General features: G+C 44.4%; 2 protein-coding genes and 1 long non-coding RNA gene across 5 annotated transcripts in view; 1 reads left to right on the top strand and 2 right to left on the bottom strand.

The window, feature by feature from the left end:
• Positions 1-10,328, bottom strand: part of DYRK4 (dual specificity tyrosine phosphorylation regulated kinase 4) — a 56,801-nt gene extending 46,473 nt beyond the window's left edge. Inside the window, exons 1-4 of one of the 3 annotated variants that reach the window (XM_081005465.1) lie at positions 9,825-10,328; positions 6,049-6,148; positions 4,226-4,310; positions 1,538-1,629 (exon numbers count right to left, since the gene is read on the bottom strand). In XM_081005465.1, coding sequence (XP_080861591.1) covers positions 1,538-1,629; positions 4,226-4,310; positions 6,049-6,148; positions 9,825-10,114 — 567 coding nt within the window. In that variant the 5' untranslated portion in view covers positions 10,115-10,328. The remainder of the gene's footprint in view (positions 1-1,537; positions 1,630-4,225; positions 4,311-6,048; positions 6,149-9,824) is intronic. The other 2 variants (XM_081005464.1, XM_081005466.1) reach the window with 2 other exon arrangements.
• Positions 10,329-11,729: 1,401 nt separating this feature from the next.
• RAD51AP1 (RAD51 associated protein 1) lies at positions 11,730-23,450 on the bottom strand. The gene is made up of 7 exons (XM_081005789.1): positions 23,322-23,450; positions 20,588-20,643; positions 17,748-17,883; positions 17,306-17,415; positions 16,671-16,829; positions 15,802-15,912; positions 11,730-12,378 (listed from the first exon to the last, which is right to left on the bottom strand). Exons 1-7 carry the CDS (start codon positions 23,339-23,341, stop codon positions 12,251-12,253), a joined length of 720 nt encoding a protein of 239 aa, XP_080861915.1. The 5' UTR covers positions 23,342-23,450; the 3' UTR covers positions 11,730-12,250.
• LOC308477275 lies at positions 15,819-18,956 on the top strand. The gene is made up of 3 exons (XR_013986432.1): positions 15,819-15,929; positions 16,658-16,856; positions 18,942-18,956. It is a non-coding gene; the product is annotated as an uncharacterized lncRNA (long non-coding RNA).
• Positions 23,451-23,485: the final 35 nt, after the last annotated feature.

Here is a 23,485-nt window from a genome sequence, read left to right as displayed (position 1 = left end):
ATGAAGCTGAGGCTCCAATACTTTGGCCACCTCATGAGAAGAAAAGACTCCCTGGAAAAGACCCTGATGTTGGGAAAGATGGAGGGCACAAGGAGAAGGGGACAACAGAGGACAAGATGGTTGGACAGTGTTCTCGAAGCAACCAGCATGAGTTTGACCAAACTGCGGAAGGCAGTGGAAGACAGGAGTGGCTGGCGTGCTCTGGTCCATGGGGTCACGAAGAGTCGGACATGACTAAACGACTAAACAACTAAACAACAACAACAAGTCATAAACAAGCCTTGTGGAAATGTGCCCATTTCAACAGTGGGAGAGAGAGTACGTGAGCGAAAAAGAGGGAGGGAAGGAAGGAGACAGGGCAGGTGAACGGGTTTGGTAGTCATCTTCCCTGCCTCACACACGTCTTATTAATTGTAGTCTTCCCTCCTGCCAAGCGGCAGAATCGTGGGGAGCGGGAGAGAAGATGTGGCTGAGCCTGTTTTCCCCTGCTGCTCAGCTCTAAGGAGGGAAATGAATACAGGTGACCCTTGTTTTGCGGGGAACGGGGGCGGGTCCTGTTCTGGACCCCTGTTCACGTCAGCAGAAGGGCATGTAAACCCGCCCCACCCCACCCCTTTGGCATGATGGGGGCGTGTGCACAATCACACATCATTCGGACAGTCCTAAAACAGGAGCTACCTATACAGGAGTACAGGAAGAGAGCTCTTCATTGGCCGAGGGAAGGGAGCATAACTGCAGATCATACTTATCTCTTTCTCCAGTCATCCCCCCCCCCCCATCATTCTTAGCTGTTTGACCACTCAGGGGCCCGCAAACCTTTCAGCAAGTTCACTGTCCCTCAGACCTTGTGGGGAGCCGGACTATATTTTTTGGGGGGGGGGGAATGAATGAATTCCTATGCCCCACAAATAACCCAGAGATGCATTTTAAATAAAAGCACACATTCTACTCATGTAAAAACACCAGGCAGGCCCCACAAATAACCCAGAGATGCATTTTAGATAAAAGGACACATTCTACTCATGTAAAAACACGCTGATTCCTGGACCGTCCGCGGGCCGGATTGAGAAGGCGATTGGGCCGTATCCGGCCTCCGGGCCGTAGTGTGCCTACCCATGGCTTAGTTCTATGAATAGATAGGTGGCAGTGATACAGACCCCTGAACCCCCAATCTATTTATACACACACCCTCACACGTCACCCCCACCTTTCTGTTCATACAACTGAGCACACTACTAATCCATTCACTGGGTGTGATGCGTTTGAAAGGGAAGATATTGTTATGATTATTAATACCACACATTTTCACCCGATGGGACCCAAGGAGGCTTACGGATAAAAAACTAGAACCACTATAAAAACACAGAGAAATCAATCATTAAAAATCAATATTCACTCACACACACACACATGTACTTCAACTTGCCTTGATATTTGCATTATTTGTAGCTATGAAAACGTGCAACATACAGTTTAGCAAATGAATTGTTCATGTATGCAATGGATCATTATAAATAATTATCAATTGACTGCTTACCAAAGGTAATTGGGCATAAGCTGCTTCACTTGATGCTTGATCTATCTTTGTTTTGCTTCCTGTGTGGCATATGTCTCCCTTAGGAGTCTTCCCTATTTAGAAAAATATAGGTTAGGAGTCTTTCTACACAGGAGGCGTATCTAAGTTTTACTGGGCCTGTCACTTAAAGATAAAACTCTCTGTGTTCAATGAAACTTACTCCTAGGCAAGTATCCACAGGTTTGCAGAACATTGTAACTGCCAAAGCCTTCCCTAAAACAGGAAGAGTCAAACTTTGCAATCTTGAGAGATTTTATTCTCCAGATAGTGACCCAGGGGCCAGATGTGTATTGTTGTGAGTTTGGGGGGGTGGGGTTCGGGATCCAGGGAGCGAGTGACTCAGGAGCTCAGCTGCAAGGCACCTAGATGGCAGGTTATCCCACACTAGGAACTTAGGTAAAGGCAAGCCCTAGGCTCTCTGGTTTAGACCACAGCGCCACCCACATCCCATACTACGTGTTAAGTTGTGGGTGAACATATCAGACGACACAGCGATTCTTCAACAGCTCTTGTTTATTCACAGGCCAGAACGGAACTGAACTGAAGGGTTCAGCCAGCCTGCTTATATAGAGCGCCACTACAACGCAACTGTAACACTTTCTGTAACTATCCAATCACTGAACATCACTTTCGATCCCTTATTTGCATATGTGGACCTGAGTGAAAACCATCTACAGTATCCCCCTGCTGGCCAAGGGTGAGAACTTCAGTACATAACACTAGGAACTTAGGTTGGGTTTGAAAAAAAAAAATAAATAAAGATGGGAATCTATGCATTATGGTTTATGGTGGGGGGGCAACTACAGGTGAGACAGGCACCCATGAAAACAACTTAAGGCTGCAATTCTAAATCTTATTAACACAATCTAAGTACACTTACCTGGCAGTCAGTCATACTGAACTCACTGTATTGCACTGCTAGATAAAAGCTGCAGTTGCGTGGCAAGACCCCGAACCCCCCCCCCTTTGTTGGAATACCAGTATTTTAGGTTAACAGGCTAAAAAACGTCGCAACTATATTGGTTACAGAATGTGAGTGGTATTGGCTTAGGCACTGGAACCGACTATATCAGACTCCTGCCCGCCTGCAGGAGTCTTGGAAGAGTTAACCACCAGTAGGGGGAGCCCTGCTGATGCACATCAACTAGAAACTCCCCCAGGGTCACTGCTAGGGGTCATGTCATGGCCCTAGCCCCCGCCTAGACTTCAGACAGGATTGCGCCCCCGGATTCCTATAACGGAATACCCTTGAAATAGGAGGGGTAGCTGATGGCCTTGACCTCCCCTCACCTCCAATCTAATACTCCAATGCCTAACCGCCACCCGAGCCAAACTGCACGAGCAGGAAAAAAGGGGCGAGTTCCCACCCACGGGCTGCTAAATAGAGCACGCCCCCTGGCCGCCCGGATTGGTCGGTCTGGGGCATGATGCGGAGAGGACTCCCTATGACGCGGGGGCTAGCCACACCCCCGTGCACAGGGCGGGCTCGTGTCCAGCCCACAACTCCATTTCCCTGGGAAGGGAAATGACTTTATCTTCCATTTAGAAGACATCTGAAGGTAGCCCTGTTTAGGGAAGTTTTTAGTGTTTTAAGTTTTATTCTGCTTTTAATGTTCTGTTGGAAGCCGCCCAGAGTGGCTAGGGAAACCCAGCCAGATGGGCGGGGTAGAAATAAATTATTATTATTATTATTATTATTATTATTATTATTATTATTATTATTATTTCCTTATGAGATAGTTTGTCATCTCAGGTGTGAGGTCCATCTGGTAAGTTTTACTTAAAACTTCAAGTTTCAGGGGGATACTGTAGATAGTTCAGGTCCATATATGCAAATAAGGGATCAAAAGTGACGTTCAGTGATTGGATAGTTACAGAAAATGGTTACTGTTGAGTTCTAGTGGAGCTCTATACAGTGGTGCCTCGCAAGATGAAATTAATTCGTTCCGCGAGTTTTTTCGTCTAGCGAATTTTTCGTCTTGCGAAGCACGGTGTCGGGAAAGTTTTGGAAAAGCTTCAAAAATCACCAAAGTCTTCCAAAACCTCAAAAAAGGCTACCACACCGCGTTGTATGAGTTGCTCCTCGAAGTCAAGTCGCAACTGTATTAACGGTGTTAAGCAAAAGGAAACAAACTTGCAAGACGTTTTCGTCTTGCGAAGCAAGCCCATAGGGAAATTAGTCTTGCGAAGCAGCTCAAAAAACGCAAAACCCTTTCGTCTAGCGAGTTTTTCGTCTTGCGAGGCATTCATCTTGCGGGGCACCACTGTATAAGCAGGCTGACTGAACCCTTCAGTTCAGTTCTGTTCTGGCCTGTGAATAAACAAGAGCTGTTTGAAGAATCGCTGTGACGTCTGATATGTTCACCCACAACTTAACAGATGCCTCATAGACATATGAAGAGTACACCAACCAGCTCTTCAACAGGATGCAAATTCTGGCCTCACTTTCACATGCATTGGTCTACTTCCCAGAGATCCAGCTGAATCCTATATGCTATGTTTGTCGAGTTCTGTCAAGCATGCAGTGAGCAGATTCACAGGAACCTTTGCGATTTTCCTGATGTTTACCTAAGCTGTTTGACGAAAGCTCCTACAGAGGACAACTTTCATTTCAAAATAGAAGAGGCTTACAACCTAAGCTTTGCTTACCGCAGGGATCGGGCTGGCCTGATCCAATTCTAATTTTTTCTCCATCTTGCTTTGAGCTGTGAACAACAGCACTCCGTTCCCTTTCCTGTAAGAAAGAACAGGGAGAAGGAATGTATAACAAAACCAGAGATTTCCTGTATATGTGAATGTTCTCCAGTGGAAAAGTAACAGATTATCAGGCAAAAGCACTGGTGCAACGTAATTTATTTCGCTAATTAGCACAAGTAGACCCTATTCTAGCTCCAAACAGCCTGAGAGCAACGTGTAGAATCATACGACTGGAAGGGACCTCAAAGGTCCTATAGTCTAGCTCCCCGCCAGTGTAAGAAACCCACTGATAGGTGGCCATGCAGCCTCTGTTTAAAAGCTTGCAATGGAGGAGAGTCTTTCTGAGGCAGCCTGTTCTACTGTCAAACCACTCACATGGCTAGGAAGTTATTTCTAATGTTTAATTGACATTTCTTCTTATAGCCTGAACCTGAGAAGTGGTGATTAACTCTTTCCGCACACTTTAGGTCCTAAGGAAAGAGCTGCGTTACCATAGTACAGTGGTACCTCGGGTTACATACACTTCAGGTTACATACGCTTCAGGTTACAGACTCCGCTAACCCAGAAATATTACTTCGGGTTAAGAACTTTGCTTCAGGATGAGAATAGAAATTGCGCAGCAGCAGTGGGAGGCCCCATTAGCTAAAGTGGTACCTCAGGTTAAGAACAGTTTCAGGTTAAGAACGGGCCTCCGGAACGAATTAAGTTCTTAACCTGAGGTACCACTGTACTAGTCTTGGAAAGGCAGGGAGTCCTTGCCTCGTAGCCATGTGATGGTAAGTCTAATGAGATGCATTCTTTATTCTGTGAGTCCGGGTACTGGGATGCCCTGTCACCTGGAATTCCCCTTAGTACATTTCCAGGCACCTTGCAGCTCATGAGGCATAGCTGTCAACTTTCGGATTTGAAAATAAGGGATCAGCAGCCTCACCTGTCCCGGGGACAGTCTACAGGATATCTAACATTCCAGGATAGCAGCGGGAAGCGGCGCTGAAATAAGGGAATTTCCCACAAAAACGGGGAAAGTTGACAGCTGGACTAGAAACATATTTTGAAAAAGGAACAGGCAATTTTGGAAAAGGGGTAGGCAACCTAAGGCCCGTGGGCAGGATGCAGCCCAATCACCTTCTAAATCCAGCCTACGGACAGTCTGGGAATCACCATGTTTTTACATGAGTAGAATGTGTGCTTTTATTTAAAATGCATCTCTGGGTTATTTGTGGGGCATAGGAATTCATTCATTTCCCCAAAAAATATAGTCCGGGCCCCCCACAAGGTCTGAGGGACAGTGGACCGGTCCCCTGCTGAAAAAGTTTGCTGAGGCTGAGGATCCATAATCCTGTGTTATATATATTGTGCTAAATGGGGAAACGGGACGCGGGTGGCGCTGTGGGTTAAACCACAGAGCCTAGGACTTGCTGATCAGAAGGTCGGTGGTTTGAATCCCTGCGATGGGGTGAGCTCCCATTGCTCGGTCCCTGCTCCTGCCCACCTAGCAGTTCGAAAGCACGTCAAAGTGCAAGTAGATAAATAGTTACCGCTCTGGCGGGAAGGTAAACGGCGTTTCCGTGCGCTGCTCTGGTTCGCCAGAAGCGGCTTTGTCATGCTGGCCACATGACCTGGAAGCTGTACGCCGGCTCCCTCGGCCAATAAAGCAAGATGAGCGCCGCAACCCCAGAGTCGGTCACGACTGGACCTAATGGTCAGGGGTCCCTTTACATTTAAATGGGGGAAATAAAAGGTATACAACTGCTACAACATTAGTTTTGCTTACCTTTTGGTAGGCATTTGTTTTTTCTCCAGGCTTCAGTATAACAGGGAGCGCACTTGATCTGCCTTTTCTTATTTTTTCAGCCTTGGTGACAATCTTCTTCCTAAAGAGTAAACATGGAGAAAATTAATCATGCAAACATTGTAGGAACAACGTTATTCTAGATTTAGAAATATAAGCTGAAATAGTTTGGAGAAATAATTTGTACTGTACCATGCTTAGAAGAGTTTTTTTTTTTTAATGTAGAAAGGATAATATATATTAAAAGTAAAATAAGATAAGAATCAGTAGCCATGTAGCCAGCTAGGACAATAAAAGTTTAACTAAAAGGAAAGAATATTGTGCAGGAACATAGGTTATATAATCTGGGGTATGTCAGGAAATAAGGATGGGGGGGGGAGAGAAAATGATTAGTTGAACTTGCACATTTTCACTGATGCTTTGTTCTTTTTAGTAAGCAGCTTGTTAAGTTGTGAGTGAACATATCAGACGACACAGCGATTTTTCAAACACCTCTTGTTTATTCACAGGCCAGAACAGAACTGAACCGAAGGGTTCAGCCAGCCTGCCTATATAGAGCTCCACTAGAACGCAACAGTAACCATTTTCTGTAACTATCCAATCACTGAACGTCATTTTCGATCCCTTATTTGCATATGTGGACCTGAGTGAAAACTATCTACAGTATCCCCCTGCTGGCCCAGGGTGAGAACTTCCGTACATAACACAACTGGAAGTGCCCTTCCTATTATCACTGTTAATATTTAAAAATCAAACTTTGCTATCAATGCACGACCAGCAATAGTTCAGAGCTCACCAAGAAAACCAGGAAAACGTGAAGCTTTCTATGATTCAAATGGCCTAGTTCCTTCCTCAACAACGGCAGTACGCCTTTAAATCAGCTTCCTACACACTTTAATTCAGTTTCCCTCATATTTTAGAAGCTCACATTCTCCTTCTCAGGTGAACCCTACCCTCCATCACAACCACAACACCCCAATGCAGATCCAAATATGTTTAAAGGGGCGGCTCAGTGCTACTCTTTCCTTGCTTGTTGCCACGGTTGAGACTCAAGAGCAGGAAGCAAACAACGCCTTCCTCCAGCTGCTGTTGGGACTCATCCTTCTTGGTATCTCAGAGACAAATAAAATACCCATGGGCACCAAGGAGGGATTAACACTGCCATGCCATTGTCGAGGCACCTGTGGTCCTTTCCTTTCATCCTAAGCGTTCGTTCTTGGGAATGCAGGCCTTACCCACATAAATGTTTCCATAGGAAACAGGAATAGGAAGTCAGCAGAAGTCAAGAGGAGGTAAAAGGTAAAGGTAAAGGGACCCCTGACCGTTAGGTCCAGTCATGGATGACTCTGGGGTTGCGGCACTCATCTCGCTTTATTGGCCGAGGGAGCCGGCGTACAGCTTCCAGGTCATGTGGCCAGCATGACAAAGCCGCTTCTGGCGAACCAGAGCAGCGCACGGAAACGCCGTTTACCTTCCCGCTGGAGCGGTACCTATTTATCTACTTGCACTTTGACATGCTTTCAAACTGCTAGGTTGGCAGGAGCAGGGACCGAGCAACGGGAGCTCACTCCGTCGGGGGGATTCGAACCACTGACCTTCTGATCGGCAAGTCCTGGGCTCTGTGGTTTAACCCACAGCGCCACCCGCGTCCCTAAGAGGAGGTTAGGAGCAACTAAATTTCAAGACCTCCATCCTGATGCAAGTAACAAGTAAAAATGTAAACAACTTTGCCAGTTCATGTACAATCATGTACCCAGTACTAGCTGACTGGGGGTGGTACAATGCTTTCAGTGGCAATAATCCAACCCTCTGCTTGCTGCTAATGTGCAAAGCAGTAGGGAGAGGGGATTTGCAAGGGCAAAATGGTGGTTTTCAACATTCCTCCAGCTGCTGCTTTTCTTCTACAATCACTCAAAGGACTGCAAGGGAAAAGGAACAGAAATAGGATTTTTAAGCAACTCACTGTCATTTCTCCCCAACAGAACTCGCAGACTCCCTGCACTTCCATGCCACATTTGCATGTTGGCCACAAATGTGCCAGGGTGCAACTGCAACCTGAGAATCCCTTATTTGGCACCAAGCATTGAGTTCTGCGTGGGATGCAGGTGGTGCAATAGTCTAAACCACAGAGCCTAGGACTATCATGATCAGAAGGTCAGCGGTTCAAATCCCCGCGACGGGGTGAGCTCCCGTTGCTTGGCCCCTGCTCCTGCCAACCTAGCAGTTCAAAAGCACGTCAACGTGCAAATAGATAAATAGGTACCACTCCAGTGGGAAGGTAAACGGCGTTTCCGTGCACTGCTCTGGTTCACCAGAAGCAGCTTAATCATGCTGGCCACATGACCCGGAAGCTGTACGCCGGCTCCCTAGGACAATAAAGCGAGATAAGTGCTGCAACCCCAGAGTCATCCGCGACTGGAACTAACAGTCAGGGGTCCCTTTACATTTTATGGAGTTCTGCACTCAGTGGCTAATCTTGCTTTCCCTTGCATGGTGTGTGAAGCAACCCCCAGTGCAACTCTGTAAGTATATGTTTACAGGTAGGTAGCCGTGTTGGTCTGCCATAGTCAAAACAAAATTAAAAAATTCCCTCCAGTAGCACCTTAGAAACCAGCTAAGTTTGTTATTGGTATGAGCTTTCGTGTGCATGCACGCTTCTTTAGTATATGTTAGGGGTACTTTTCGTAACAACTGGCCGTGGTGAGCATTTAGCGAGTCTTGTGGAGAATGTGCACATAATCTATTCCACAAAGAAGGGATTGCGGACATCCTCAGCCAATATAGGCCTTGGAGAATGGACATAGCTGCATTTTGTACGTTCTCCAAGAAATAATGCGATTCCGTCACCTCTATCTCTACTTCAGAAGTGTGCACTCTGCAACACCTAGGTTGCTTCTGGCCCACTGCCTAACCTTACATTGCACAAAAGATCAGAAAGAGGGAGTGGGGTCCAAGGAAAATGGTTCATTCTGGCCCCCTCCTTGAAGTCCAGTTTCCTTTTCAGCCCTTTCAGCTGTTCCCCAGTCAGCTGAGCAGCACAAGGGACATCACTGGGAGCGGAAAGCTTTATACTTTCCCTCTCATAAGCCTTCTGAGAATTGCCACCCATGCTGCTCTTAAGTCTGGCGCCAATTGTCACAGGAATCACATGGGAGGAATGAGTTAAACTGCTGATGAAAGGTAACTCAGCAGGGAAAAGACGATTGTGAATGTGAAGGACTTCTGGTCTCAGTCGTACCAGTCTGGGAAGCCCACCTGAAGTGATTTTGCATGCCTCTGCCTTACCCTGGCCAGTTTGAAATATTCTCAGTTCTACTAACATGTTGGGGGGAGTCTATTACAGTGGTACCTCAGGTTACATACACTTCAGGTTACAGACTCAGCAAACCCAGAAATAGTGCTTCAGGTTAAGAACTTTGCTTCAGGATGAGAACAGAAATCGGGCTCCGGCGGCGCGGTGGCAGCAGGAGGCCCCATTAGCTAAAGTGGTGCTTCAGGTGAAGAACAGTTTCAGGTTAAGTACAGACCTCCGGAACGAATTAAGTACTTAACCTGAGGCACCACTGTACTGTGTTTGTGTTACCGTTGCTCATAATAGGATGTTAACGAATGAATCTATAGAGTTTTGCCCATTTTAAAATTCCTGTTCTGGAATGAAAGTTTGTGAAAGCCGTACAAAATGGATGGTGCAGGAGAAAGTATGCCATCGTTTCCCTGCCCCAGCCAGTAACCTAGAAGCAATGAATGAATTTTCCTACCTCGACAGAACTGGCTGAGATGTTATGAGCTGAGGAACTAAGGCATTCATCTTGTTTTCCGAACATTCCTCCATTGACCTTAACACAGAGAGAAAAGTCTTCCATGAGATTTCCAACGAATCACCAGTTTCCACACTGGGAGCCCCAGAGAGACTCAGGTTGCATGGAGTAGGGCAAGCAACGGTTCTCGGGGCGCCAGTTCTGTCTTGATAGTCGCCTGTCTCCAACTTGTACTCAGCAACTCTTTGCTTGTTTTGCTCAATGAGTGATAGCTTCTTTTTCTGTGGCATTCCCACTACGCTCAAGAGCTCATCCCAAGAATGGCAAACGTCAACGAGGCACCAGAATGCCAGCTACCAAGTGAACTCAGCACGTACACAAATCAAAGTAGCGGCATCCTAATGTAACCTTTCGGTTTTGCCAATTTTTCTTTTCCCCCCACCCCCCAGTATTTATAGCCTCCAGAGAGAACAGTGGGATATAGAGGGTACATGACAGACCAGTAGAATTTTACAGTGTCTGTGATGTAACAGTGTCACGCATGTAAGGTTGGAATTCCTGAAGATACGGTGATCGAGCTTCACGAAACTGCCTGTCAACATTAGACATACGGAAGCAGTGGGCAGGAAGAGGGCCTTTTCAGTAGTAGCACACCTGAGCAGCCTTCCCGGGGCTGCTTGCCTGGCATCATCTGGGTGTCTCCGGGTGCCAAGTGAAGATCTTTTCGTTCATTAATAATAATAATAATTTATTATTTATACCCTGCCCATCTGGCTGAGTCTCCCCAGCCACTCTGGGCGGCCTCCAATCAAGTGTTAAAAACAATACAGCATCAAATATTAAAAACTTCCCTAAACAGGGCTGCCTTCTGATGTCTTTTAAAGAGAAGATAGCTGCTTATTTCCTTCACATCTGAAGGGAGGGCGTTCCACAGGGCAGGCGCCACTACTGAGAAGGCCCTCTGTCTGGTTCCCTGTAACCTCACTTCTCACAGTGAGGGAACCACCAGAAGGCCCTTGGAGATGGATCTCAATGTCTGGGCTGAATGATGGGGGTGGAGACGCTCCTTCAGGTATACAGGACTGGGGTACTGGGAGCCAATGCAGATCTCTCAGGACCGGTGTTATGTGGTCCCGGTGGCCACTCTGTCACCAGTCTAGCTGCCGCATTCTGGATTAATTGCAGTTTCCGGGTCACCTTCAAAGGTAGCCCCACGTAGAGCGCATTGCAGTAGTCCAAGCGGGAGATAACTAGAGCATGCACCACTCTGGCAAGACAGTCCGCAGGCAGGTAGGGTCTCAGCCTGCATACCAGGTGGAGCTGGTAGAAAGCTGCCCTGGACACAGAATTAACCTGTGCCTCCATGGACAGCTGTGAGTCCAAAATGACTCCCAGACTGCACACCTGGTCCTTCAGGGGCAGTTACCCCATTCAGGACCAGGGAGTTTGCCTAGACCTTTAAATAACTTAGGTCACCTAATGTTCTGTCTCAAATTTTATATGGCTCCCCGGCTCCTTAATGGTTTTGTGTTTCACTCTGTGTTTCAATTGTTTGTTTTTACTTTTTTGATTGCATGCCACAGAGAACTTTATGTTATGACAGAGGTGAGGCTGTTTCAGCCAAGCTTCCTTCACAGGCCAAGGCAGGGATTGACAACAAATGGCATACAATGTGGGAATGAACGATTGCAGTGATCCAGCACGCACGGCAACTGTGATCAAAGATCAGCTGGAAGGAGCTGGGGGAACTGGCTTCCGTTAAGTGCTTGATGTTGTGATCCTTAGCCATTAGGACTTTTCTCCAGCTCAAACTGAAACTGAACCAGTTGTTTCGTGCATTTTGTTTCGTGTATTTTGCTCAAGGTGTCAACAAGGAAGACTTAAAATGGCCAACACAAACAGCTCTTTGCTCTTTATACAGATATTTTATTTCACTTAAAAGGGACAGAGATACATAATATACATTTACCAATAAAACCCACACATCAAACATCAGAAAATAACAGCATAAATTTCTGAAAATATGTTTTCTATCAAAAGGATGATAGAAACTTCAATATTGCTTTTAGCAAAATATCCCAAGTTACAAGTGAACTGGTCTTCATGATGGTTCAAAATGCAGCATGTAAAAACTGGAAACTAGCCTGGATCACAATTGACTTCTATGAAGTATTAAGCCAGCCAATGATCTGAAGATTTCAGTGTGTGTGTGTGTGTGTGTCAACAACACTGGAGTTTAAGTGTTGTCAATACCTCACACTTTACACTTTTTGAGAATGAAATCTTTTCTAAAATGCATCAACTTTATCTCATTCAGAATGATAAATATATATTGCCTGAAACAAAATCTGCAATTTTAAAAAATTCTACACCACACCCAAAGGATTTAATTTCAATTTGCAACCCTCTGAAGCCAGCGCAGGTACTCAGGTACTGGCAAAACTCGGGTGCAGTGATTTCACTCTTGCCAACCTAGAGAGGCCAAGCCTGAGACCTTGTGTGGGCGATTTCCCGTGGGTTCTTCCCAGCTGCATGGCACTGCTTCCAGATGTAGCTGAAAAGATTGTTGGAGAGGTACATTGAGAAAAATAAGTAGACTAGAATATTGTATTCATGTTTCACTGTCTGCATAACAGTGAACTCTTAGTGTTGTACATGCAATTTTGTGTAAGACGCAAGCTCATCTCTGGCACATACTCTTCCTCAAGCTCATTTTATCTCTTTAGAGGCTTCAGAAGAAATATTTAGAGAGGAATTCCACAGCATGTTTTGCAAATTGTTCCGTCATTCCAAGCTTTTCAGCTTGCACAACAGAATCATTTCCCCTCTCCTCCCTGAGTACTGCTTGGGGGTTTTTCCAGACCTCATCAGAGCCAATTTTGGGGGTGAAGGAAGAGATGGAGGAATTGTTGAGCAAGCTCCCACTAGTGCATCTTCTTAATTACTGTATTTTTCGCTCTATAAGACACACCAGACCACAAGACGCACCTAGTTTTTGGAGGAGGAAAACAAGAAAAAAAAATATTCTGAATCTCAGAAGCCAGAACAGCAAGAGGGATCACTGCGCATTGAAAGCAGCCTGCATTCGCTCCATAAGACGCACACACATTTCCCCTTACTTTTTAGGAGGGAAAAAGTGAGTCTTATAGAGCAAAAAATACGGTAAATCCAGCCCTTAACTATACAAATGCAAGAGGGCGGTAAACTTTAAAGGACTCTTTGCATGACAACGAGTCCTCCTCAAATATATCCAGTCTCCTATTAAGTGGCAACCTCACTTAAAAAGTCTGAGTCTCAAAACAGTGGGAGACGGGGAAATATGTGGGGTAACCCATGGTTCAAGTAATCTGCAAGATGCAAGAAACTCCAGTGAAAGAAATAGTGGACAAACTGAAGCAAGTAGCATTAAATACTACACAACGCAGAATTTCTAGTACACAGAGGGGTATTTCTGTTGTTGTCAGATCATCTCGTTTGTGCCAATGTTTCCATTTTGTCTCTGAGATTCCACCTTGTCTATTAGTAGCTGTCAAGGTGAAATGGGGAGGGGGGAAGGTATCCTTGACCTCATTTATTCTGGGATATGGAACTCTTCAGCATCCTAAAGCCAACCTCCTCTCCATCCCAAGGCAAAACATTGGCAATACAGTGGTACCTCTGGTTGCGGAAGGGATCCGTTCTGGAGCTCCGGTCGGATCCCGAGGTTTCCACAACCAGAGGGACTGCTTCTGCGCATGCGGCAGTAGACCGCTTCTGCGCATGCGTACGTGGCAAAACCCAGAAAAATACTTCTGGGTTTGCCGCGTACGTATCCCGAAGGATATGTAACCGGAGGTGAATGTAAGTAGAGGTACCATTGGAATGAGTCCTGTGTCCTTTTACAACCTCCCACTTAGCACTAAATACATCCATCCAGCATCTATCATGCCTCTTTTTGAAAAATAGCCTTGGCATCTCCCTTTTCATTTCCACAGAAAACCTCTTTCAGCAGACACCCTGGCTTTTGTCTTCTAATACTATATAACTGTTTTCATCCTTGACTTAAGTGTGCTTTTTTGGAGAATGGTCATCCTGGAACCCATATTGTTCTCTCTTGAAGCTTCCAGTAGAATGCTCATGCTGAACCTCAACCCCTGCAGTTCTGCTCAGTGAAACTTCTACTAATATCTGGAAAGGCTTGATATTTTTTCTGGGGTTTTTGTGTGTGCATGTTTTCCAAAAGCAGTCCAGTAGAAGCCCCAGCCTGGTGCCCATTCTTGCACCGCTGCATCCCATGAGCCTGCCAAATGAAAGCTCTAGCATGGCAAGGGAAGGCAAATTCTCCCTGCCATTGGCACCTACTGCCCAGCCACAAGCATCCATCTTCCCCTTCCTTCCTCCATGTGTCTCAGCAAACTCTAGAGCACGGGTGGCCAACTCCCAAGAGACTGCGATCTGCTCACAGTTAAAGACTGGCAGTGATCTACCCCCTTTTGGGAGGTTCAGGTCAAAGTTGATGAGCTTTGAGCTTTTTTTAGGAAGGAGGAAGGCCAATTTGGGGTGCAGGGCAAAAATGTTGAGTTTTTTTTAGGAGAGCCAAACTACCTGAGCATCTTTGTGGGGAGCCAGTGATCTGCCAGTGATCTACCAGACATCACGATCTACCTGTTGGACGTGCCTGCTCTAGAGCAAGTAAACTCTTGTTTTGACTTGTGCCTCCTGCCTGATCTTGCAGGTCACTTTCTTCCTTTCTTCCCTTTCTTGCTTTGGAGAGAGCATGTGCCACAATGCAGCTGTGCAACTTCAGCTCATGACTGCTCTTTCTCCCTCCCCTTGTGGGTAACTTAACTATGCAGTTTGTGTCTCTTAATGCCTTTTAATAAACCCGCTCTTCTGGGTCAATTACCCAAAGTCTCAGTTCCATTTTCCTTCCAAGAAACTTTAGGATGACAATTCAAAGCAAAGACTCAATGTTTTTGAGGACGGGGCGGGCAGGTATGGAGGACTCCCTGGTCTTGAATGGGGTAACTGTGCCCCTGAAGGACCAGGCGCGCAGCCTGGGAGTCAATTTGGACTCATGTGGGGGCGCAGGTCAATTCTGTGTCCAGGGCAGCTGTCTACCAGCTCCATCTGGTATGCAGGCTAAGACCCTACCTGCCCGCAGACTGTCTTGCCAGAGTGGTGCATGCTCTGGTTATCTCCCGCTTGGACTACTGCAATGTGCCCTATGTGGGGCTACCTTTGAAGGTGACCTGGAAACTACAATTCATTCAGAATGCAGCAGCTAGACTGGTGACTGGGAGTGGCCGCCAAGACCATATAACACCACTCCTGAAAGACCTGCGTTAGCTCCCGGTACGTTTTCGAGCACAATTCAAGGTGTTGGTGCTGACCTTTAAAACCCTAAATGGCCTCGGTCCAGTATACCTAAAGGAGCGTCTCCACCTGCATTGTTCACTGAGGTCCAGCTCCAAGGTCCTTCTAGCGGTTCCCTCACTGCAAGAATTGAGGTTACAGGGAACCAGACAGAGGGCCTTCTCAGTAGTGGCGCCCGCCCTGTGGAACGCCCTCCCATCATAAGCAACTATCTGACTTTTAGAAGACATCTGAAGGCAACCTTGTTTAGGGAAGTTTTTAATGTTTGATGTTTTATTGTGTTTTTAATATACTGTTGGGAGCCTCCCAGAATGGCTGGGGAAATCCAGCCAAATGGGCAGGGTATAAATAATAAATTGTTGTTGTTGTTGTGTTACCCACACCACATTCCTTTTAATGCAGCAAATTGTCCAAAACCAGCAGTCTGTCTTCTGGCAAAAATAGAGCCAGAGGCTACTGAGGAAAAAGGTTTTCATTATCCATGGTTCCTAAGGGGCCTTACCTGAACATGGAAAATAGGTGGAGTTAATGATTATATTTTTATCCTGGTTTTCAGACAATGATTTTGCATAGATATAGGTATCCTAAGCAACCATATAAACAGTGTATGCATTGAATATACCTGGTGACGTGCAGTTAGGCTTCTTGGCCAAAGAAGTGCTAGATGCTGTCAAAGGCTGTCCAATCTGTTCTAGAGAACTTGACAAATTCTGCAAAGCTGGTTCAGATTTGGCTGGAAGTAGTCCCATGGTTAAAAAAAATAAGAAAAAATAACTTTGGAAAATCGTTTTTAATGGATGGATGATACAGAACAGAGGCTATATTTAAGAAATATGGAAGTCACTTCTAAATAGCAAATTAACTTGACAGCTACTGGGGAAAAACAAGCACATTCCTCTGACATATACTTCGATGGAGCAGTTAACAAAAAGTATGTCCTTATAAGTTGCTAAAAAAAGGTAAAGGACCCCTGACAGTTAAGTCCAATCGCGAACGACTCTGGGGTTGCGGCGCTCATCTTGCTTTACTGGCCAAGGGAGCCGACGTTTGTCCGCAGACAGTTTTTCCGGGTCATGTGGCCAGCATGACTAAGCCGCTTCTGGCGGAACGGAACACCGAAACCAGAGCTGCGCACGGAAACGCTGTTTACCTTCCCGCCGGAGTGGTACCTATTTATCTACTTGCAGCTTTTGGCGTGCTTTCGAACTGCTAGGTTGGCAGGAGCTGGGACTGAGCAACGGGAGCACACTGAAAATAAGGTGTTTAAATTGTGCACTTGCACACCTCTTAACTTTCTCAGGATTGCACTTCAGTATGGAAACATGGGCTGGGAAGTTGATTTCATAAAACACTCCTGTGAAAAGGCCTGGAGCGCAAGTTTCACTTAGCTTTAAAATAAGTGCTATTTTATGCATACCATACACACCTCTGAAAACCAGATGCAAGAAAGCTTAGCACCAAAATGGCACCCAGGAAAGAATCAAATCTTACCTATCGAGTCCCTCTCTGATTTGGAATTCTTCTTTTCCTTCTTTTTGCTTTCAGCATTTCGCTCCCTTCCTTCTTTTCTGTTTCCTGTAGCTTTCTTCTTCACAACGAATTCAACATCATCATCTTCACCGAAGCTGGAATCACCCTCAGATTCTTCAGCTGAAACCAGAAATGGGAAACAGTCAGGTACAAAGTAATGGCATAAAGTTTAGCAGTAACAGGCTAGGAAAATTAACTATCTTTCTACGACATTATTAAAAAAGAAGTCACACTGTGGGAACTTTACTCCTGTGTAAGCAGACTGTGGCTGTACAGTGCAATCAGAAATGAACACTTTTGAACCTTCACCTTATTCCCAGATACAGTCTCTCCTTTTTAAAGTTATCAAAATAATTAACTGAACTTTGAAGGCATTTCACTCTAGTTTTTGTGGCTGAATTTCAGAACTTCTACATTTTGTGATTTTCATCAACATCAATATTTCTCAAATAGCTTATTGGTTAAAAAAGAATTATAAATGTCTTTTATTTCTGGTCCTAAATACATGTGGGACTGCAGCCCAAAATGTCAACACTACTTTAAGAGCAGCAAAAAGCACAAGACAGAAATGTTTCTATAGAGTCTTCAAGAATCACCTTGTTTCTGTGAATCTTGTACTTTATGGTTCCTTCCTGGTCGTTCTTCCATTGATAACGCTAAGGCAACTTCCAAATCTCTCTGGTAAAGTCTGTGATCCAAGGCAAGTCTGAAGCAATTTGAAAAACAGTTATGGAAAACACATTATCAATATGTAAGTTTATTAACCTCAGTGCCAACACAAATTAAAAAAGGAACAAAGAAACTATTTCATGCTCGGAAACCAACTTTAAATCCTGGTTTTAGATTTTATAACCTCCATAATGGTTAAGATCAGTTCCAATGAACTGATCTTAGGTAGGCAAGTGGAATTCGCTCCACTCCAAGGGAATGAACTTATATCCCCAAAGCCAGCTACCTGTTTCTTAACCACAGCTAGGAAAAAACCAGTGTTGTATCGCAAACACATAAGTAAATTTAAAATGAATGGATTTCTCTTACCTTTTGTTCGGTGAACTCTTTTGGAACTGAATCTCCTGTTTGGGGGGCTTTTGCTCAATTTTTTTCTTTGTCAACTCAGAGCATGTCCTCTTTATTTTTTTGCTTGAAGGTGCAGTTATATTTGCAAAATCTTCATCTGTTTAGCAGAAGCACATTAGACGCACTGTAACAGTGCAAGTTCTTCCAGTTGTTTAAAAATCCCCCATTTTAACAATATGTTTAAAGCATGTATTGTAAAATATTCTAGAGCTTTAGAACTTCTGCAGTAATCCAGGATGATTTAAAACAAAATACAGTGGTTCCTTGGTTCTCAAACGCCTTGGCACTCAAACAACTTGGAACTCAAACACTGCAAACCTGGAAGTGTTCCGGTTTGCGAACTTTTTTTGGAAGCTGAACATGCTCTGTTTTGAATGCCACACTTCCGTTTTGTGTGTTACACTGAGGTCTGTCTGCCTTTGCTATTTATTTTGCGTTTTTGTGACTGTGTGGAACCCAGTTCAGCTACTGATTGATTGATTGATTGTGTGACTGCAGTACATCGTTTATTCCTTTCATTTTATAGATCAATGGTCTCGTTAGACAGTAAAATCCATGTTAAATTGCTGTTTTAGGGGTTGTTTTAAAACTCTGGAACGGATTAATCCATTTTGCATTACTTTCTATGGGAAAGTGTGCCTTGGTTTTGGAACACTTTGGTTTTGGAACGGACTTCCAGAACGGATTAAGTTTGAGAACCAAGGTACCACTGTACAGGGAGATATTGACACAGTAATAGCAGAACAGTACAAGGGAAAGGAAATGGGGACTTCATCTCTCTGCTTAACATTGCCTCCTCCCGAGTGGCACCCACTGCAAGCTGTGAGCAAAGGACGCTGAAATGGGGTGTCTTTGCCTCCTTCCTTTGCCACTGTCCCATTTCTCCTTGCAGCATGTCAGCTGAGATGAGGGAACGAGGAGGTTTGCTGCATCCAGTTAAGAATGCCATCTCTTCAGCACCCCAAAGACAGGGAGCCAGGCAATAGGTTATGCTTATTTCATATGAAGCAGCCTTGCTGTGTGTGTTCAGAACTTTGTTAGGAAGAATTCTTCAATGAAAGCTGGAGGGTTTTAAAATCAGATTACTGGGAAGGAGACATCGACCAGCTTTCTCCTTTTTCTATTTATTTTTGGTGATCTATCTCATGTACCCAGCCAGTCTTTCAAGCCCGTCCAGCTTTCATTACCCAGGACATGGTATGTATCTTTGGTAACTAAAAACCGAAAACTAGTATGTTGTAAACTAAAATGCAATCTAACTGCTATGTGACACTGGGTAAGGATATCCAGACAGTAAAAAGGTCCATTAGGTCCAGTCGCGGATGACTCTGGGGTTGCGCGCTCATCTCGCTTTATTGGCCGAGGGAGCCAGCATACAGCTTCTGGGTCATGTGGCCAGCATGACTAAGCCGCTTCTGGCGAACCAGACCAGCACACGGAAACGCCGTTCACCTTCCCGCCAGAGTGGTACCTATTTATCTACTTGCACTTTGACGTGCTTTCGAACTGCTAGGTTGGCAGGAGCAGGGACCGAGCAACGGGAGCTCACCCCGTCGCGGGGATTTGAACCATCGACCTTTTGATTGGCAAGTCCTAGGCTCTGTGGTTTAACGCACAGCGCCACCCGCGTCCCCTCAATGAAAGCTAGAGGGTATTAAAATCAGATTTACTGGGAAGGAGACATCGAGCAGTTTTCTCCTTTTTCCATTTATTTTTGGTGATCTCTCTCATGTACCCAGCCAGTCTTTCAAGCTTGTCCAGCTTTCATTACCCAGGACATGGTATGTACAAAACTATCTTCTGTAAATAAAAACTAATATGTTGTAAACTAAAATGCAAACTAACTACTATGTGGCACTGGGTAAGGATATCCAGACAGTAGAGCTGGGCAATATTTCAATACTTTGCCTGAAACAAGTATGAAGTCCAGATTGTAAAGACAGTTTCAGACAGGTTCAGTAACAGGAGGAACAACTGACTGGAAGGAAAGCAGCAGCCCATGTCACTTGCTAGGGTGAAGAGGCAAACACACAAACAGGCAGTTAAGAAGGTGGAGCACCTTCAAGGCTGGGCTGTGGAGGGAGAGGCCAGGAGCTCCTTCGCCCGAGGAAGCGGGCAGCCTTCTTCCCTTCCTCTTGGTTGTTCCTTCCTTCCTCCACAGCCCAGCTGCTTTTTCAGATGTTATTTTGGTCATTGTGATATATCACTATATTGAGATGGTTAGCTGGTGATATATCACGATGCTGCAAACCAGATATCGCCCAGAATTTGAAGTGCAGTGTCATCAATATACCAATGATATTCAACTTTTATTTCTCTTTTTATCAGATTCATGTTAAGCTGTCAGAAGTCCTAAACCAGAGTCCAAGATTATTAATGGACTTGATGAAGGCTAATAAACTGAAACTCAATCCAAGTAAAAGACAGGTAGTGCTGGTGAATGGGTCATCCAAATTTGAATATTGTATGGCAGTGTACATGGGCTACCCTTGAAAACCGTTCAGAAGATTGTTTGGAAGTACAAAATACTGCAGCTATGATATTAATTGGGAGCAGATGTATAGAGTGTACCCTGCCAGACTTAAAACAATAGCACTGGCTTGTAGTATGTGCTCATATTTAAATGTACAACAGGTTCGGGAAAAGCTGCGATAAACCTTTGTAGAACCAGTGCAAGCAAAGCTTAAACACAATGAATTTTTCTTCTAGTTACACTCATATAAAACAGTTTCAGCAAGCTTCCATGTTACTTTCCCACTGAATCTGCCCCTTTTGGCATGAAGGAACAGCGAATGACTTACCGTCATCATCTTCATCCACACTGCCAAACTGAGAATAATCAACTGCTTTCTTATTCCTAGAAGAATAAAACATGGAAATGCATAAGAGGGGTCATTTTTTTGTCTGCCCATGGAACCATTATGCATATGTAAGCAGTTGTTGTATTTGAATCAAAATAAAGTAAAGTAAAGGTACCCCTGCCCGTATGGGCCAGTCGTGTCCGACTCTGGGGTTGTGCGCTCATCTCACTTAAGAGGCCGGGAGCCAGCGCTGTCCGGAGACACTTCCGGGTCACGTGGCCAGCGTGACGAAGCTGCTCTGGCGAACCAGCACCAGCGCAGTGCACGGAAACGCCGTTTACCTTCCTGCTATAAAGCGGTACCTATTTATCTACTTGCACTTAAGGGTGCTTTCGAACTGCTAGGTGGGCAGGAGCTGGGACCGAAAGACGGGAGCTCACCCCGCCGCGGGGATTCGAACCGCCGACCATGCAATCAGCAAGTCCTAGGCACTGAGGTTTTACCCACAGCGCCACCCGCGTCCCTTGAGTCAAAATATTCATATTTAATTGCTACTGCTTTATGAAATGATGATTCTGGGAAACATGTAAAAGTAAAATTAATTTAGAAACCGTACACTTGACTCTTCTTAGGATACTGTAGCAGCCACACAATGCCCAATTATATATACATTACACACACATATATACGTATATGAAACAATTATTCACTTTATTTTTTTACTAATTATTTTGCTGTAGTAGCTTCTGTATAGCTGGCTGTCTCTGAATTTTTCTCACTGATTTTTTTTCAACAAGAGCATTAGAATTAGTCTTACTGAAATAAATTCAGGGGCAGCCAGCTATACAACGAAGTGCAATCTATGAATAAAAATGTAAAATAAACTAATACATTTTAGATTGCTATTAATAGATTTACATTGCTGTAGTTTCTCTCTCTGAATCCTAGACGGCTAAAAGAAAAATATGGATAAAAATGCATGTTTCCCTTTACATATCTTCAGGCGCCAGGCAAAAGCATTCAATCGGTCCATGGCATGGCTGTAAAAAAACAACCAACAGCCTTTTAAGCGTGTCTGTGGGAGGGAGGATATTGACTTTTTGTTTCTTTGTTATGAATTTTGTGTTCTCCCTTGGGTTTTTTGTGATCTTCAGGGGAAGGGTGGTATACAAATTCAAGGAACAAACAACATTCCCGGGTGTCAAAAAAGACTATTTATGTATGCCACTACTGTGTGTTTGATTAGCCCAAAAATGGAAAACAAGCGAGGTCCCAACCAAAGAAGAGTGCAGAATTTTGCAGGCTTAACATATAGAATAAGAGAACAAGAGAATTTAGAGAAGACTGGAAAACGTTTGTTGAATATATGGGGAATAACTGTGTACAGCTGAAAACACCGGCAGCATTGAGATAAATTCAACAGTGTAAATAAGTTGTGATGGATGTAATAATGGAATACTGAATGGTATTGTTTTTGTAAAATATGCAGGGGTTTGTGATATGTAAAATGAACCATGGAAAGAGAAGAAGGGAAGTCACTGATATCTTAAGGATGTAAAAATGAGTTCTTTAAATTGTAAAACAGAAAATTTAATAAAAAATTATACACAAACAAACAAACAACAGCAGAATTCTAGTTGCAAAAGGTTGGAAGGAAGAGGATATCCCATCTAAGTCAGACTGGCAAAATAAATAAAAGAGTACGCCGAACTGGCGAGATTATCAGCAAGGCTAAGAGACGTTACAAATTAAAAAATGTTCAGAGAGTGGGATATATAGAGAGTCTCTGTAAAAGAACACTGTCAAAAGATCAATCCGTTGGCAGGTTTTGACTGAGTTTCAGTGTGCAAATAGGATAATTGTATAAAATAAAATTTATAGTAAGTCAAATAATATGGAGAAAGTAAAGTTTAAGCGGGTATTTAAGGAACGCAAGCGGAAGATCGGAGGGCTTGACAAATTTAATCACAAATGGATGTATGAAGCAAGAATGAGTTAAAGAATGAACAACCGTTTATTTTTTAAATTTCTCATTTTGCCTATAATATCTATTGTACACTCCTGTTATAAAGTTTTCAACCAATAAAGCACTCAACAGCAAAGGGGGGGGGGAGAGATAAATTCAACAGTGTAATTAAGTTATGATGAATGTGATAATGGAATACTGAATGGTATTGTTTCTATAAAATATGAGGGGTTTGTGATATGTAAAATGAACCACGGAAAGAGAAGAAGCGAAGTCACGGGATATCTTAAGGATGGAGAAATGAGTACTTTAAACAAAGCAAGAATGAGTTAAAGAATGAACAACCGTTTATTTTTTAAATTTCTCATTTTGCCTATAATATCTATTGTACACTCCTGTTATAAAGTTTTCAACCAATAAAGCACTCAAAAGCAAAAGGGGGTTAAAAAAAGAGATAAATTCAACAGTGTAAATAAGTTATGATGAATGGGATAATGGAATACTGAATGGTGTTGTTTCTGCAAAATATGCAGGGGTTTGTGATATGTAAAATGAACCACGGAAAGAGAAGAAGGGAAGTCACGGGATATCTTAAGGATGGAGAAATAAGTACTTTAAATTGTAAAATAAAAATAAAAATTAATAATTTAATTTAAAAAATAATTTCGAAAAATTATACACAAACGAACGACAGCAGCAGCCCAGGGGCCTCCGCCAGCCCCCTCCCCGCATAACGCCCCCAAGCGGGAGGCTCCTGCCCCGGCTCACCTCCGCGACGGCCGCGCCATCCCGGGGCTCCGCTTCGGCCCTCGGCCGGCCGCCCGTTCGGAATCCGCGCGCGGAGAAGAGGCCGGAAGTGACGGCGACAGGAGGCCGGAAGTGACGGCGACAGGAGGCCGGAAGTGACGGGAGGCAGCCCGCCCCACCCTCGC

Source organism: Podarcis pityusensis (genome assembly GCF_964106645.2).
Source record: "Podarcis pityusensis genome assembly, chromosome: 5".
In the NCBI taxonomy this organism is placed as follows: Eukaryota; Metazoa; Chordata; class Lepidosauria; order Squamata; family Lacertidae; genus Podarcis; species Podarcis pityusensis.
This window is presented reverse-complemented; position numbering and strand designations above follow the sequence as displayed.